Below are 18067 nucleotides of genomic sequence, written 5' to 3' on the forward strand. Positions count from 1 at the left end.
CACTTTCACAGTTGCACAGAAACACCAGGTGGAACCAGAGGTTTATAGAAAAACAACTAAAGCTCAGAATCATACTCCAGGGAGAAATGTTTTACAGTGTCAAGCTAAATGCTAATATCTTTCAAACAGTACAGTCTAACCAATTCAGTGGCTCTATGATTGATTTAACTTTTTCCTGCCTCATACTAACTTTCCTATTCCCCCCCGGAAAATGCCATCTCAGACGCGGCTAACCGGCTTGACTGCTTAACTGTACCTGCAATAGGAGGCCCCACGGTCATGGGCACAGACATCATGCCCAGCAGGAAGCCGATGGCCTGGGACACGTTCTGAGAGCCCACCAGCTCGAAGGCGATGGGGGCCATGATGCAGATGAAACAGCCGTCAAACAGGCCCATGAGCAGACACACCGCGATCAGCCCCCCGAACACATGACACAGAGGGATCATCATGGACATCACACCGATGACGATAAACGAAGACACCTGGGCGGGAGTAGACCGGAGGGGATGTCAGAGAGGTGACATGAATGTGATGCACACAGCAGCATTGCTTCTTTGCATTAAATCAGAGTAATGGTTATGACATGGAGTTCAGGCTACATCTGAAAGGATATCCTAAATGCTACACATAGTAGACTTTATGGAGAGTGGGGTGTCATCAGGCCAGAAGTAGTGCCCTATATGGGGAATAGGGTATCTTAGACCTAGTCATGACCTGTGCAAGACAGAGGTTAGTAGACTTTACCTGCAGGTAGACTTTGTTCACTCCCTGTACGTAGTCAGCCACCCGGCCGAAGATGAGGCGGCCCACGCCAGACGTGACGCCGATGCACATGAGCAGAACCTCCTTGTTGGCGTCTTCTCCGAAGCGCTCCTCAACATGCTTCATCTATGGGACAGACGCAAAGGACACAAGCGTCTCGTCAGTACTCAGTCACATCAGAACACAGCTGCCACATGCACTTATGGCCGAATCAAATGGCACGTCTAGTGGAAAACAGACAAAACGCTAGTAGATGCTTTTACAATTGATCACTTTCTAGACGTCATAAGAGCGATGGTAAGATATGGAACATAGAACAATGGTCATGTTTCAGGCATACCCCCGAGGAGTCCTCCCTCTACACCACTCCTTTGTGCGCCATTCATACAACTCAGTGAAGCCACCATCTCCCAGCCACCACAATTATACATACAGAGCCTTCAGAAAATATTCACACCACTTTACTTTTTAAAAATGTGTTACAGCCGGAATGAAACATTTATTAAAATTGTGATTTTGTATCACTGTCCTACACAGAATATCAAAGTGGAATTATGTTTTTAGAAAAGTTAACAAAATTGAATAAAAGATTTAAAGCAGGAATGTCTGGAGTCAATAAGTATTCAACCCCATTGTTATGGCAAGCCTATATAAGTTCCGGAGTAAAAATGTGTTTAACAGGTCACATAATAAGTTGCATGGACTCACTGTGCAATAATAGCGTTTCACATGTTTCTGAATGACTACCTCATCTCTGGACTACCTCATATCTATAAGGTCCCTTAGTCAGGCAGTGAATTTATAACACAGATTCAGCCAAAGACCCGGGAGGGTTTCCAATGCCTTGCAAAGGGCACCTATTAGTAGATGGGTACATAAAAATAAAAAGCAGACATTGAATATCCTTTTGAATGTGCTGAAATTATTAATGACACTTTGGATGGTGTATCGATACACCCAGCCACTACAAAGATACAGGCGTCCTTCCTAACTCAGTTGCCACAAAGGAAGGAAACCGCTCAGGGATTTCACCATGAGGCCAATGCTGACTTTAAAACAGTTAATAGTTTAATGGCTAATAGTAGAAAACTGATGGATCAACAACTTTGTAGTTTCTCCACAACACTAACCTAAATGACAGAGCGAAATGGAAGCCTGTACAGAAAACAAATAATCCAAAACATGTATCCTGTCTTCAATAAGGCACTAAAGTAAAACTGGATAAAATGTGGCAAAGAAATTCACTTTGTCCTGAATACAAAGCATTATGTTTGGGGCAAATTCAACACAACACATTACTGAGTACCACTCTTCTAATGTTCAAGCATGGTGGTGGCGGCTGTGTCATGTTATGGGTATGCTTGCCATCGGCAAGGACTAAGGAGTTTGTTTTGTTGATAAAAAGAAAACGGGAGAGCAAAATCCTAGAAAACCTGGTTCAGTCTGCTTTCCAACAGACACTGGGAGTGTGGTGCCTGGAAAACAACAACTCACTCAACATCAACAAAACAAAAATGAGATGATCGTGGACTTCAGGACACAGCAGAGGGTGCACCCCCTATCTACAGCGACAGGACCGCAGTGGAGAAGGTGGAAAGCGTCAAGCTCCTTGACATATACGTAACTGACAAACAAATGGACCACCCACACTGACAGTGTGGTGAAGAAGGCGCAACAAAGCTTCTTCAACCTCAGGAGGCTATACAAATTTGTCTTGTCACCTAAAACCCTCTAACTTTTACAGATGCACAATTGAAAGCATCCTCTCGGGCTGCATCCCCGCCTGGTATGGCAAATGCACCTCCCGCAACCGCAAGGCTCTCCAGAGGGTGGTGCGGTCTGCCCAACGCATTACCGGAGTCAAACGACCCACCCTCCAGGACACCTAAAGCATCTGAAGACCAAAAAGATCAAGGACATCAACCACCCGAGCCACTGCCCGTTCCCCCCGCTATCAACCAGAAGGCGAGGTCAGTACAGGTGCATCAAAGCTGGGACAGAGAGACTGAAAAACAGCCATCACAAGCACATTAGAGGATGCTGCCTATAGGCAGAGACTAGAAATTACTGGCCATTCTAAGGAATGGAACACTAGTCACTTTAATAATGTTTACATACCGTTGAAGTCAGAAGTTCACAAACACTTAGGTTGGAGTCATTAAAACTTGTTTTTCAACCACTCCAAAACATTTCTTGTTAACAAACTATAGTTTTGGGAAGTCGGTTAGGACATCTACTTTGTGCATGACACAAGTAATCTTTCCAACAATTGTTTACAGACAGACTATTTCACTGTATCACAATTCCAGTGGGTCAGAAGTTTACATACACTAAGTTGACTGTGCCTTTAAACATCTTGGAAAATTCCAGAAAATGTCATCATGGCTTTAGAAGCTTCTGATAGGCCAATTGACATAATTTGAGTCAATTGGAGGTGTACCTGTGGATGTATTTCAAGGCCTACCTTCAAACTCAGTGCCTCTGCTTGACATTATGGGAAAATTAAAAGAAATCAGCCAAAACCTCAGAAAAAAAAAACACAAGTCTGGTTCATCCTTGGGAGCAATTTCCAAACGCCTAAAGGTACGACGTTCATCTGTACAAACAGCATGCAAGTATAAACACCATGGGACCACGCAGCCATCAAACCGCTCAGGAAGGAGATGCGTTCGGTCTCCTAGAGATGAATGTACTTTGGTGCGAAAAGTGCCAATCAATCCCAGAACAACATCAAAGGAGCTTCTGAAGATGCTGGCGGAAACAGGTACAAAGGGATCTATATCCACAGTAAAACAAGTCCTATATCGACATAACCTGGAAGGCCGCTTAGCAAGGAAGAAGCCACTGCTCCAAAACAGCCAGACTACGGTTTGCAACTGCACATGGGGAGAACACCATCCCAACCGTGAAGCACGGGGGTGGCATCATCATGTTGTGGGGGTGTTTTGCTGCAGGAGGGACGGTGCACTTCACAAAATAGATGGCTTCATGAGAAAGGGAAATTATGTGGATATATTGAAGCAACATCTCAAGACATCAGTCAGGAAGTTAAAGCTTGGTCGCAAATGGGTCTTCCAAATGGACAATGACCCCAAGCATACTTCCAAAGTTCTGGCAAAATGGCTTAAGGACAACAAAGTCAAGGTATTGGAGTGGCCAGCACAAAGCCCTGACTTCAATCCTATAGAAAATTTGTGGGAATAACTGAAAAAGCATGTGAGAGCAAGGAGGCCTACAAACCTGACTCAGTTACACCAACTGTCAGGAGGAATGGGCCAAAATTCACCCAACTTTTTGTGGAAAGCTTGTGGAAGGCTACCCGAAACGTTTGACCCAACAATTTAAAGGCAATGCTACCAAATACTAATTTTAGTATATGTAAACTTCTGAACCACTGGGAATGTGATGAAAGAAATAAAAGCTGAAATAAATCACTCTACTATTATTCTGACATTTCACATTCTTAAAATAAAGTGGTGATCCTAACTGACCTAAGACAGGGAATTTGTATGAGGATTAAATGTCAGGAATTGTGAAACACCTTAGCCAAATACATTTAAGCTCAGGTTATGTAAACTTCCGACTTCAACACGGTTATATGGTATCTTAGTCCTAGCATGTCGCGACACCCGCAATAACATCTGCTAATCACATGTATGGGACCAATAAAACTTGATGTGATTAACTAAATTCAGCAGGACGATAACCTAAACATAATACCAAATATACACTGGAGCTGCTTACCAGGACTACAGTGAGTGGCCTTTTAACGTAAATTGGCTTGAAAATCTGTGGCAAGACTTAAATGGCTGTCTAGCAGTGATCAACAACTTGACGGAGCTTGAAGATTACATTTTTTAATTTTTTTTATTGTACAATCCAGGTGTGGAAAGACTTACCCAGAAAGACTAACAGCTGTAATTACTGCCAAAGGTGATTCTAGCTTGTATTGACTACTCATGTCAATGAGATATGTAGATTACATTTTCAATAAAATGTGCAAACATTTCTAAAAACACGTTTTCACTTTGTTATTATGGGGTATTAATATGCAGATGGCTAAGAACAAAATCCAGTAAATCAATTTAAAAATCAGGCTGTAACAACAAAATGTGGCATAAGGAGTATGAATATTTTTTTGAAGGCACCAAGTACTCACACCCCTGAGTGAATGCTTTGTAGAAGCACCTTTAGCAGCAATTACAGCTTTGAGTCTTCCATCTCAGCCAAGGAACTCTGTATTTCGGCCAAAGTGGTCATTGGGTTCTTAGTAACTTCCCTAAACAAGGTCCTTCTTGCCCGGTTGCTCAGTTTGCCTAGAGCTGGCAGCCCCGTCGGACCGGAGTCTGGGTAGTTCCATATTTTTTTCTCCCCATTTCCCAATGATAGAGACCATTGCACTCTTGGAAACTTTCAACACTACAGTACACTTCAACTGTGAGAGACGGAATCTAAAACAAAAATCACATTGTATGATTTTTAAGTCATTAATTTTATTGCATGACATAAGTATTTGATCACCTACGAACCAGTAAGAATTTCAACTCACAGACCTGTTAGTTTTTCTTTAAGAAGCCCTCCTGTTCTCCACTCATTACCTGTATTAACTGCACCTGTTTGAACTCGTTACCTGAATAAAAAAAGACACCTATCCACACACTCAATCAAACAGACTCCAACCTCTCCACAATGGCCAAGACCAGAGAGCTGTGTAAGGACATCAGGGATAAAATTGTAGACCTGCACAAGGCTGGGATGGGCTACAAGACAATAGGCAAGCAGCTTGGTGAGAAGGCAATAACTGTTGGCGCAATTATTAGAAAATGGAAGAAGTTCAAGATGACGGTCAATCACCCTCGGTCTGGGGCTCCATGCAAGATCACCTCGTAGGGCATCTATGATCATGAGGAAGGTGAGGGATCAGCCCAGAACTACACAGCAGGACTTGGTCAATGACCTGAAGAGAGCTGGGACCATAGTCTCAAAGAAAACCATTAGTAACGCACTACACCGTCATGGATTAAAATCCTGCAGCGCACGCAAGGTCCCCCTGCTCAAGCCAGCTCATGTCCAGGCCCGTCTGAAGTTTGCCAATGACCATCTGGATGATCCAGAGGAGGAATGGGAGAAGGTCATGTGGTCTGATGAGACAAAAATAGAGCTTTTTGGTCTGAACTCCACTCGCCGTGTTTGGAGGAAGAAGAAGGATGAGTCTAACCCTAAGAACACCATCCCAACCGTTAAGCATGGAGGTGGAAACATCATTCTTTGGGGATGCTTTTCTGCATAAGGGACAGGACGACTGCACCGTATTGAGGGGAGGATGGGGCCATGTATCGCAAGATCTTGGCCAACAACCTCCTTCCTTCAGTAAGAGCATTGAAGATGGGTTGTAGATGAGTCTTCCAGCATGACAACGACCCGAAACACACAGCCAGGGCAACTAAGGAGTGGCTCCATAAGAAGCATCAAGGTCCTGCAGTGGCCTAGCCAGTCTCCAGACCTGAACCCAATAGAAAATCTTGAGGGAGCTGAAAGTCCGTATTGCCCAGCGACAACCTCGAAACCTGAAGGATCTGGAGAAGGTCTGTATGGAGGAGTGGGCAAAAATCCCTGCTGCAGTCTATGCAAACTTGGTAAAGAACTATAGGAAACATTTGATCTCTGTAATTGCAAACAAAGATTTCTGTACCAAAGTTTAAGTTCTGCTTTTCTGATATCAAATACTTATGTCATGCAATAAAATGCAAATTAATGACTTAAAAATCATGTGATTTTCTGGAATTTTGTTTTAGATTCCATCTCTCACAGTTGAAGTGTACCTATGATAAAAAAATAGACCTCTACATGCTTAGTAAGTAGGAAAACCTGCAAAATCGGCAGTGTATCAAGCACTTGTTCTCCCCACTGTATATGCTTTAATCACAATTCTATCTCAGAGATCTACGGTCAGTTCCTTGGACTTCATGGTATAGTTTTTGCTCTGACATGCACTTGTGATATTTAATGGCAGTTGGCATCCAAAATGTTGCATTACTGCCTCCAACTGAACTATAGTATAGATATATTACACTGTGATACAAAATGAGAAAGGGGAACCGGGAAAATAAAGAAATAAAATACATTTTAATTACCCTACCAACTAACCCTATATACTCAAAACCCATCACCTTGTGGCCTCCCGAGTGGCGCAGTGATCTAAGGCACTGCATCGCAGTGCTTGAGGCATCACTACAGACCCGGGTTTGATCCTGGGCTGTCATAACCAGCCATGACCGGGAATCTCATCGGGCGGTGCATAATTGGCCCAGCGTGGTCCAGGTTAGGAGAGGGTTTGGTGGAGAGGGCTTTACTTGGCTCATCGCACTCTAGTGACTCCTTGTGGCGGGCCTGGTGCCTGCAAGCTGAATTCGGTCGTCAGTTGAGCTGTGTTTCCTCCGACACATTGATGCAGCTGGTATCCAGGTTTAGCAGGCAGGTATTAAGGAGCAGTTTGGCAGGTCGTGTTTCAGAGGATGACAAACCCTCCCCCCGACCAAACCCTCCCCTAACCTGGACGACCTGGGCCAATTGAGCGCCGACCTATGGGACTCCCGAGAGTGAAGCTACAACACTGCGATGCTGTGCCATAGACCACTGCGCCACTCGGGAGGCCAACGCCCGTGGCCTCTGATCAGAAGAAACTACAAACAAATATCACAAAGTCCACTACAGCTTACCTTAACTGATTCAATTTATCATGTCCACTGATGTCGGGTTCAGAGTTCTTCACCACACCTTACTTAACTCGCCCTCATTCACTTACATTTAACCTCCAGAACTTGGTCTGATACACGGCTCACTGTTTGCACTTGACACCAATCTACTTCAACACCCCATCTCCACTTTTAAATCGCCATCTTCCTCAAATTTAAATCCAACTCTGCTTTCCTCATTCTCTCACACACACCTCTTATTTTCCTCCATTCCTCCTCAGCAATCCACCTCAGTGTCCCTGTGCCAATATTCCTCTTCTCCCATCTTTGCTTGCGGCCCGATGGCATCCCAGAGCAACTGTATCTCAAAACGCTCCCGTCCGGTCTGTCTCTACCCGCGGCATGAGTCCTCGATCAGAGGCCCTACACAGGATACATTTAAAACCACTATGGATGGCGCTTGACAAAGCCCAAGGGATATGCGCTGTCAACTGTAGGACCTTATATAGACCGGTGTTTCTTTTTAGAATGTCCAATCAATTGAATTGGCTACAGGTGGACTCTAACTTGTAGTGAAATCAAGGAAGATCAAAGGAAATTGGATGCACCTGAGCTCAATTTGGAGTGTCATAGCAAATGGGGTGGGAATACTTATCTAAATGAGATATTCTGTATTTCAGTTTCAAAAACAAAATGTGCCAACATTTCTAAAAACACGTTTTCACTGTTGTTATGGGGTTGTGTGTGTGTGTAGATGGTGTGAGAAAAGAATATATACTCCATTTAATACATTTTGAATTCAGGCTGTAACAACCAAATGTGCAATAAGTCAAGGAGTATGAATACATTCTGAAGGCATTGTATCCATATATAATATTTATAGCAGCCGCTGCAACTCCTTCTGCTCAATTCACAGGCAAAGCGAAAGCACCATCTCAACTATTGTGGGCTGCATAGTTGCGGTCGTAGTGTATCAGAGCATGTGAAATGCGTCCCAGATGTCGATTCCAGGCCTCTGCCGGTCCCTCCTACACGGGAGCACCAATCAGTGTGGCCCAGAGCTGGGGAGGCTGCCTGGGAGGCCCGGCCTGGTACCTGGATCCCTGCCAGTAGCTGCAGCCTCCAAGGACACCAACACCACATCCAAACCCCTTCCTGCTGCGTCCCAGTCAAAGAGCCTCTATTCCACCTTTAGTCTGGTTTCACGAGGATATAGTACTACAGCCCACAGACAACATTCCTCCAGTCCACAGGGTGTCCCACTCCCTGCTGGCTCAGACGCCAGGCCTGCTGTGCTTGGCCATTATACTACCCAGCAACACCTGGCCCTTAAATACTGCTAGGGCACCTGCTCTCAGGCTCACTTGCCCTTTACTTACTGGCCAGTGGGCATCCTCCCTCCCTCCCTATCAACCACAACCTTGGGGGATGTTGACTCTTCCAAATGCCACCCTATTCCCTATGTAGTGCACTACTTCGACTAGAGCACTAGGGGACCCTGGTAGTGAATGTATAAGGGATAGGCTGGCATTTGGGCCGTGTCCCCGTCTGTGATCGCGTATTCTAGTATGTGCCCTAACCACGTGACCTTCTGCTTACCGACTTACCACCCGCCAGGTGTCCCAGGAACATCCCACCCTCCTTAAATAAACACCCACACTGACCAGCCAACAATAAACAACCGAGGCACACAAACAACAGCGTCAGTGAATGCTGACGCACGTGCATGCGAGAGAGCGTGGTATTGCACAGACAAACCAACAACACAACCGTCATGCTCGATGACACACACACACACACACCCCCCAGGCACATACACAATGCTTGTTAATCTATCTGCAGCTCAGCCACTATTTTACATTTGTCATTTAGCAGACGCTCTTATTCAGACCGACTTGCAGGAGCATTTGGGTCCTTGAGCAAGGTACCTAACCCCTAACGCTCTTAAACATTAGGCTACTTGCCGCCCTCTCCAAAAGCTTTATGATAAACCTTTCCAGGCCAAAACACTCTTCCCTCCAGCACACAGCAGCTGGTGACAAATGAGTGTTGTTGTCAAAGTGGTGGCAGTTAGTCACTGCCACTGGTGAGTTTAACAAAGTGGTGCAAAACCAACATCAAAGTAAATGCTGAATAAACTTTCCAATTTGATAAACAGGTTTCATGATTGAATGTAATTAGGAAGCACTGAGAACTCTAGCCTGCACTGCCTCTGGTAGGCTACATTAACACAATCCATGCACTGACTGGATCTGCTACCGCCTGCCCCATTTCTTTGCACACCAATGCCATCCAGACTTCACACATATCCTGCAAAACATACAGTTCAACTTGTCCTTGGCAATGCCTTTCCCTTTTAATCAGACCTCTAGGAACACAGTCGTACGTGGTGAAATACGCTATCTAATTCTCCAATATGTGAAATACCTGGAATAGTGTGAGAGGGAAAGCTTCTTCAGGACTTTAGACTCCCAGTCTTCAGCTGATAGGGGAGGGACTTGGCTACGGATGAGGGGGAATAGGCACACACACACGGACTGTGGCACTAAAGGGCTGGACTCCGCACTTTGACCAGAGCAGAGGAGCTGAGGGAAAACAGAATACTTCAAATATCCCACTAGGATTAGCAGCTCTGTTTGTCCATGCACACTCTGAGGTGAGCACTCCCTTCCTGAAAGGTTAAACAATCCAGCTGTTCCCCTGTCTTCCTGATGATATCGAAGCGTCGGGCTGGACCCAGGGATGGGGCTGGGGCTAGACACTGACAGGGCCCAGGGATGGGGCTAGACACTGACAGGGCCCAGGGATGGGGCTAGACACTGACAGGGCCCAGGGATGGGGCTAGACACTGACAGGGCTAGACACTGACAGGGCTAGACACTGACAGGGCTAGACACTGACAGGGCTAGACACTGACAGGGCTAGACACTGACAGGGCCCAGGGATGGGGCTAGGGCTGGACACTGACAGGGCCCAGGGGTGGCCCAGCCTGGGTAGCAGACACTACAGTCTTAGGAGAACACAGAGGGCTGTCCCCAGGAGAAAGTGACCTCCCTCCAATAACAAAGTAATCTCATTCAAATAAACAGTGACCTACTGAGCCCCAGGACAGATCTCTCCTCTCCGGCTCTCCACAGGAGATGTTTTCCATCCTATAAATGGTATGCAATACTGGAATAATAAGACCTGTGTTTATGTAACTCCACCAAACCTCCCAGACATATTTACAGACTCTCCACAGAACACACTACTAAAGCATCTACCGTATGTACAGTGCCTTGCGAAAGTATTCGGCCCCCTTGAACTTTGCGACCTTCTGCCACATTTCAGGCTTCAAACATAAAGATTTAAAACTATTTTTTGTGAAGAATCAACAACAAGTGGGACACAATCATGAAGTGGAACGACATTTATTGGATATTTCAAACTTTTTTAACAAATCAAAAACTGAAAAATTGGGCGTGCAAAATTATTCAGCCCCCTTAAGTTAATACTTTGTAGCGCCACCTTTTGCTGCGATTACAGCTGTAAGTCGCTTGGGGTATGTCTATCAGTTTTGCACATCGAGAGACTGAAATTTTTTCCCATTCCTCCTTGCAAAACAGCTCGAGCTCAGTGAGGTTGGATGGAGAACATTTGTGAACAGCAGTTTTCAGTTCTTTCCACAGATTCTCGATTGGATTCAGGTCTGGACTTTGACTTGGCCATTCTAACACCTGGATATGTTTATTTTTGAACCATTCCATTGTAGATTTTGCTTTATGTTTTGGATCATTGTCTTGTTGGAAGACAAATCTCCGTCCCAGTCTCAGGTCTTTTGCAGACTTCATCAGGTTCTCTTCTAGAATGGTCCTGTATTTGGCTCCATCCATCTTCCCATCAATTTTAACCATCTTCCCTGTCCCTGCTGAAGAAAAGCAGGCCCAAACCATGATGCTGCCACCACCATGTTTGACAGTGGGTATGGTGTGTTCAGGGTGATGAGCTGTGTTGCTTTTACGCCAAACATAACGTTTTGCATTGTTGCCAAAAAGTTCAATTTTGGTTTCATCTGACCAGAGCACCTTCTTCCACATGTTTGGTGTGTCTCCCAGGTGGCTTGTGACAAACGTTAAACTACACTTTTTATGGATATCTTTAAGAAATGGCTTTCTTCTTGCCACTCTTCCATAAAGGCCAGATTTGTGCAATATACGACTGATTGTTGTCCTATGGACAGAGTCCCCCACCTCAGCTGTAGATCTCTGCAGATCATCCAGAGTGATCATGGGCCTCTTGGCTGCATCTCTGATCAGTCTTCTCCTTGTATGAGCTGAAAGTTTAGAGGGACGGCCAGGTCTTGGTAGATTTGCAGTGGTCTGATACTCCTTCCATTTCAATATTATCGCTTGCACAGTGCTCCTTGGGATGTTTAAAGCTTGGGAAATCTTTTTGTATCCAAATCCGGCTTTACACTTCTTCACAACAGTATCTGGGACCTGCCTGGTGTGTTCCTTGTTCTTCATGATGCTCTCTGCGCTTTTAACGGACCTCTGAGACTATCACAGTGCAGGTGCATTTATACAGAGACTTGATTACACACAGGTGGATTGTATTTATCATCATTAGTCATTTAGGTCAACATTGGATCATTCAGAGATCCTCACTGAACTTCTGGAGAGAGTTTGCTGCACTGAAAGTAAAGGGGCTGAATAATTTTGCACGCCCAATTTTTCAGTTTTTGATTTGTTAAAGTTTGAAATATCCAATAAATGTCGTTCCACGTCATGATTGTGTCCCACTTATTGTGTCCCAAAATACAGTTTTATATCTTTATGTTTGAAGCCTGAAATGTGGCAAAAGGTCGCAAAGTTCAAGGGGGCCGAATACTTTCGCAAGGCACTGTATATTAGGAGATTGAATAACTGCTGTGAAATACTTTAACTGGTATGCATCCAAGCAATACCACACATTTGGCCACTTTAATATTTAGATAGGGCAGCCAAACGGAGGATAACTGAGTTCTACAGAGTCTCATGCTCTTCAAACCAGGGGATAACTATAGTTTTAATTATGCTGTGCAGAAAGTAAAACATTTCCCAGGTAAACAAAGTTACTTTGGAGGTGACTAGAAATATTTGAATACAGATCCCCGAAAACAAACTACTTTTCAAAACTATTTGAATACAGATCGTAGGAAGTGACTACTTTTCTGAAACTATTGGATTGGCTGCCTTCAACTAATGGCAGTGCTGTATCTGGAACTGCAGGTTGAGCACACACGATATCCTATACCAGTCTGACACAATTCATTTCTATCTGAACATTCTGTAAAAGTCCATTCTCCTGAATGTCCATTGCCCCAGGTGTACATCAAAGTCAAACCAATTAACTACTGCTATTTTGTAAAGATATTAAAAATAAGTTGACTAAACTACTTTGACTCTTTCAAGATGCCACTGGAAAAAAAGGTTTAAAAGCTGCATTTCATTTTAGAATACCTGAAGATACTGCAGAGTAATTCAAAACCTATTGCAAACAGCAAGTTGGATGCTAAGCAAAAACAACTTTGAACCTCTTTGTCCATCTGTGGGAAAGCGCTCTTCTGTGGGGGGGGGGGGGGGGGACATAATCATAATTTTTACACTGCAAGTTGACCCCAAATAAGCACAAAAATAGATTGCATTTGAACATAACAATAATTCCATACCTTCAATTACATTGAGACACGTTTACAACCTTTTTTATTCGTGGGAATACTTGGGAACAGATTTCCTAAATACATTTTTAGCTGAATTTCTGGTGATTTTACAGTCGTCACCTGTTGCCGACCCCTGCACTAGACCATCTTTTAAAAAAAGGGACAGTTTACTCAGAATACAAACATTATTTTTTTCCCCCCAGCTACCTTGAATGTAGTTGATTTAAGAAGGCAATTTTGGGATATTTCCTCGACACTTAATAGCCATATTTTGTTGATGTTAGCATTCTCAGTTCTTTTGTGCCTGTGTATTACAACTGTAATTACTTGGAGCAACATTTTATTAGCATTCGCATGTTGTTACATAATACTTTGGTCATTTCATTTTAATTCCATAATTCCATAGCTACTGTAAAGTGACTGTTCCTTATTCCACGTACATAATAATTCCATTAGAAATTGCAATCTAACGTCCTAGTAACAATAATGTTGCTGTTGTAATAGTCAAAGTCACAATACATGACGTCAAGTGTTACTGTATTACCGCTCACTCATTATGAAAATATATTTGTTAGTTTATTCTAATGTTGGAGGATGAATCCATGTCCCTCAAATATTTAATTCTAGACTATAAGCTATATTAAGATTCATATCTAAGAGCCCTCCAAAATGTGCTTATGATCATATATTTAGAAGGATTCAACTAACTATTGTAGTTTTTGGTTGTTAAATATTTGGAAGCCATCAAAAACAAATATTTTTTCAAGGCATATATTCAAATACCGTCAAACAGTATTTGGTTTTACGAGAGTTTTTCTGAGACCTGTATTTGAATATCAAAGAAAATAGTTGCCTTTCAGTTGAAACTCCATATTCAAGCTAGAGTATTTATAAAGTTGGTATTTTCAAAAAAAACAAAACAAATTACAACCATCTTCCAGTCAGGTCTGAAGCACTTTAGTTTTGCTTGTCATGGTCATACAGTGACTGTGGGAAGAGACTATAGGCTCCGTCTTTGGTATAATGTGTACAGTAAAATACAAGACTAAACAGTATTCTATCTAGGACTGTTATGGCACCACAGATTAACAGATCAGTATGTGATGTGTAAGCAGGTGTTTGTATTTTATACCTTTGTACCATTTGAAGACAAACATTTAACATAAGCTGACAGAAGAAAAACTGATGTGTGTGTGCGTCTAAGTCAGACAAGCCTATATCAGAGCAGCATTTCAAATTTTGACATGCAGTGTTCAAAATGAGTTGCTTTATGACTAAATGCTTATGATACGGTAACTCGGTTGAACTGAGCAGCAACAGGCCAAAGGTTTAAAAACAACTCATGCCATAGGAAGGAAGGAAACAAAAACTCCAGCTCAAAAACAGTGACAGGTCCTTGAGGCCATGTAGGCTTCCCCTCTCCTGACCTTCCACATTTGATAATGTGCGTTTTTGTATTTGTGCTTGTGAAGCTTGAGATCAGGAGTCTCCAAAACTTTTCTAGCACGAGAGCTACTTTAAAAAAAATGAAACATGTCGCAAGCAACTCATTTATTTTATAGCCTTTGAGAATAGGCACATTGTTCACTTCTCCCATACCCTGCAGCTCTTCCCCGGGTCCTGGGGGTGCAATATATGTGTTTTCTGTCTATATACACCTGGTAAATAATAGTTAATAAACAGTATTTGGCCTGACAGGCCCCAGTAAAATTACCTTTAGTATTTTCCAGAATTCAGTTCTCGGTTTTATTTTTCCTGGGTTGGGATTTTTTTCTTCCGTTTTTTACTACTCTCAATATTGCAATTATTAATAGAGAAACAAGGACAATTGATGTTCTGAGTCCATGTGAATACTTAAATCACAGCCTCCCAGACCAACGGCTTGGTGTAGGAGCTGTTGGGGTCAAAGTAGTGGGAAGGGTTACTGGGGTGTGTTGTATTCAGACCACTTGACTTTTCCACATTTTGTTACGTTAAAGCCTTATTTTAAAATTGATTTCAAAAAATCAATCTACACATAATGACAAAGCAAAAACAGGTTATTAGAAATGTTTGCAAATTTTAAAAAAATAATAACTTATTTACCTAAGCATTTAGACCTTTTGTGAGGAGACTCAAAATTGAGCTGAGGTGGATCCTTTCCATTGATCATCCTTGAGATGTTTCTACAACTTGGAGTCCACCTGTGGTAAATTCAAATGATTGGACATGATTTGGAGAGGCACACAACTGTCTATATAAGGTCCCACAGTTGACAGTGCATGTCAGATATAACACTAAGCCATGAGGTCGAAGGAATTGTCCGTAGAGCACAGAGACAGGATTGTGTCCAAGAACTCAATCCTTCTTAAGTGGATGAAGTTTGGAACCACCAAGACTCTTCCTTGAGCTGGTCGCCCGACCAAACTAAGCAATCGAGGGAGAAAAGCCTTGGTCAGGGAGGTAACCAAGAACCCAATGGTCACTCTGACAGGGCTCCAGAGTTTCTCTGTGGAGATGGGAGAACCTTCCAGAAGGACAACCATCACTGCAGCACTCCACCAATCAGGCTTTTATGGGAGAGTGGCCAGACAGCCCGCATGGAGTTGGCCAAAAAGCACCTAAAGGACTTTCAGACCATGAGAAACAAGATTCTCTGGTCTGATGAAACCAAGAATGAACTACTTAGCCTGAATGCCAAGTGTCATGTCTGGAGGAAACCTGGCACCATCCCTATGGTGAAGCATGGTGGCAAACATCATGCTGTGGGAATGTTATTCAGCAACAGGGACTGGGAGACTAGTCAGGATCGATGCAAAGTACAGAGAGATCTAAGATGAAAACCTGCTCCAGAATACTCAGGACCTCAGAAGGTGAACCTTCACACAGTCCAACGACCCTAAGCACACAGCAAAGACAATGCAGGACTGGCTTCGGGACAAGTCTCTGAATGTCCTTCAGTGAGCCAGGTGAGGCCCGGACTTGAATCCAATCGAACATCTCTGGAGAGACCTGAAAATAGCTGTGCAGCGACGCTCCCCATCCAACCTGACAGAGCCTGAGGGGATCTGCAGAGAAGAACGGGAGAAACTCTCCAAATACAGGTGTGCCAAGCTTGCAGCGTCATACCCAAGAAGACTTGATGCTGTAATCGCTGGCAAAGGTGCTTAAACAAAGTACTGAGTAAAGGGTCTGAATACTTACGTAAATGTGATATTTTTCCTTTTTTTTTTTATATATATATATATTTGCCAAAATGTCTAATAACCTGTTTTTGCTTTGTCATTATGGGGTATTGTGTGTTTATTGAGAGAAAAAAAAAAAAACATTTTTATCCACTGTAGAATAAGGCTGTAACATAAAATGTGGAAAAAGTCAAGGGGTCTGAATGCTTTCCGAATGCACTGTATATAGGGCTAGACGGTGGTGCAATTTCCTTTTTCATATTTCCCTTTTTTTGTGAGCAAATGTGAAAGATGGTCCAGCGATATTTCTGCTGTTAGGACTACTTCTGCAGCACATCGTGGCACAGTTTGTAGAAAAATGGCCACCCAATTGATACAAATAAATCATGATTTATAGTTCAGTGAGGTAAGCCTACTTGACGTTTACATTTAATTGAGAAGGTTTTTGGGGAAAGTCTTACGGTCTACCCACAAAACGTTATCATTAGCGTCGCTAACTGGCAACATACGGCGTCAAAAACAAAGTGTGTGCACCAAACCGACAGAGGCAATATTGATGGAAATGTATTGGCAGATGTGTTACATTTTGGCGTTTTAAGCCAATAGGGGTTAACTAGGGGTAGAATAATGTTTTTTTTTACAGTTTGGGATGTACTTTCAGATTTGCTTGGCGAGCTACTCATAGGTGGGCAGCAAGCTACTGGCAGAGATCCCCTGCTCTTGATCTACTAACCAATAACCCCTGGCTATTACTGTCAACTGAGTTACCCAGAGCCAATGTCCAAAACACACCATGAGAGAAATAGAGAATATGATGGACAGTGGGCAAGGAAATCAACCCCACATGTTCCACACTGCCACGTCTGTATGCTGCGTTTCTACTTCTGTTATTTTTTGCCACATGTCAGTAACCTTTAACACAGCGAGACCAGAGTAACGAAAACAACAACAAAAAACACACCAATAGTACACATCACCACTGAAAAACAAAACAACTCACCAGGTGAACGTAAGGCACAAAGTATCCGTAGAGAGCTGCCGGGATGCCGAAGGCCCAGATCCGGTAGCCCAGAGACTTCCAGATGTTGACGTTGAACACCTTGCTCATGGGCGGGCAGCGGCTGCCTGGCTTGTTGCTGCTGACAGGCTTGGGCAGCAGGGGAGTGTAGGTTAACCCAGCCAGCATGAGGATGAACATGAGGATGCTGAGGAGCCTCATGGTGTTCTGCAGGCCCACCTTCTCCAGCAGGCCGGACAGGAGGAAGGGCAGGGTAACGGTGAAGGCAGAGCTGCCGGCCGTCACGATGCCATTGACCAGGCCCAGGCGCTTCTTGAAGTAGTGTCCCAGGATCACCAGGCTGGGCTGGTAGGCAAAGGAGCAGCCGGTGGCAAACACGATGCCGTAGGTGAAGTACATGGGACCCAGGGACCTGTGGGTTCAGAAGAGAGACAGGATAGGAGTTACATTTACATTTAAGTCATTTAGCAGACGCTCTTATCCAGAGCAACTTACCCCACAGTATATACCGGCTTAAAATTTCACAGAGAAAAACAAAAAAACAAAGCTCTATGCACTTGACTGAGGTTCTGGCAAAACAAGTTCTCAAGTCTGACTTGAACCAAACACCAGGGTGAAGATAATTGAGCTGCTGTGAACTTGCTAGCCTGGTCCAACTTCCAACACCTGGACGGTATCAGTTACAGCCTCACTCCCAGGGTGTGTACACTCACTATGGTGACAGTGTTTGTTTACTTCGCAGTCC

The 18067-nt window shown here is 43.6% G+C and overlaps 1 protein-coding gene across 1 annotated transcript in view; it reads right to left on the reverse strand.

Moving 5' to 3' along the window:
* LOC135557517 (monocarboxylate transporter 10-like) overlaps nucleotides 1–18067 on the reverse strand; it is a 60091-nt gene that overhangs the window by 4707 nt on the left and 37317 nt on the right. The window contains exons 3-5 of the mRNA XM_064990823.1: nucleotides 17305–17734; nucleotides 748–891; nucleotides 257–485 (exon numbers count right to left, since the gene is read on the reverse strand). Coding sequence (XP_064846895.1) covers nucleotides 257–485; nucleotides 748–891; nucleotides 17305–17734 — 803 coding nt within the window. The remainder of the gene's footprint in view (nucleotides 1–256; nucleotides 486–747; nucleotides 892–17304; nucleotides 17735–18067) is intronic.

Source organism: Oncorhynchus masou, chromosome 16 (assembly GCF_036934945.1).
Source record: "Oncorhynchus masou masou isolate Uvic2021 chromosome 16, UVic_Omas_1.1, whole genome shotgun sequence".
Classification (NCBI taxonomy): Eukaryota; Metazoa; Chordata; class Actinopteri; order Salmoniformes; family Salmonidae; genus Oncorhynchus; species Oncorhynchus masou.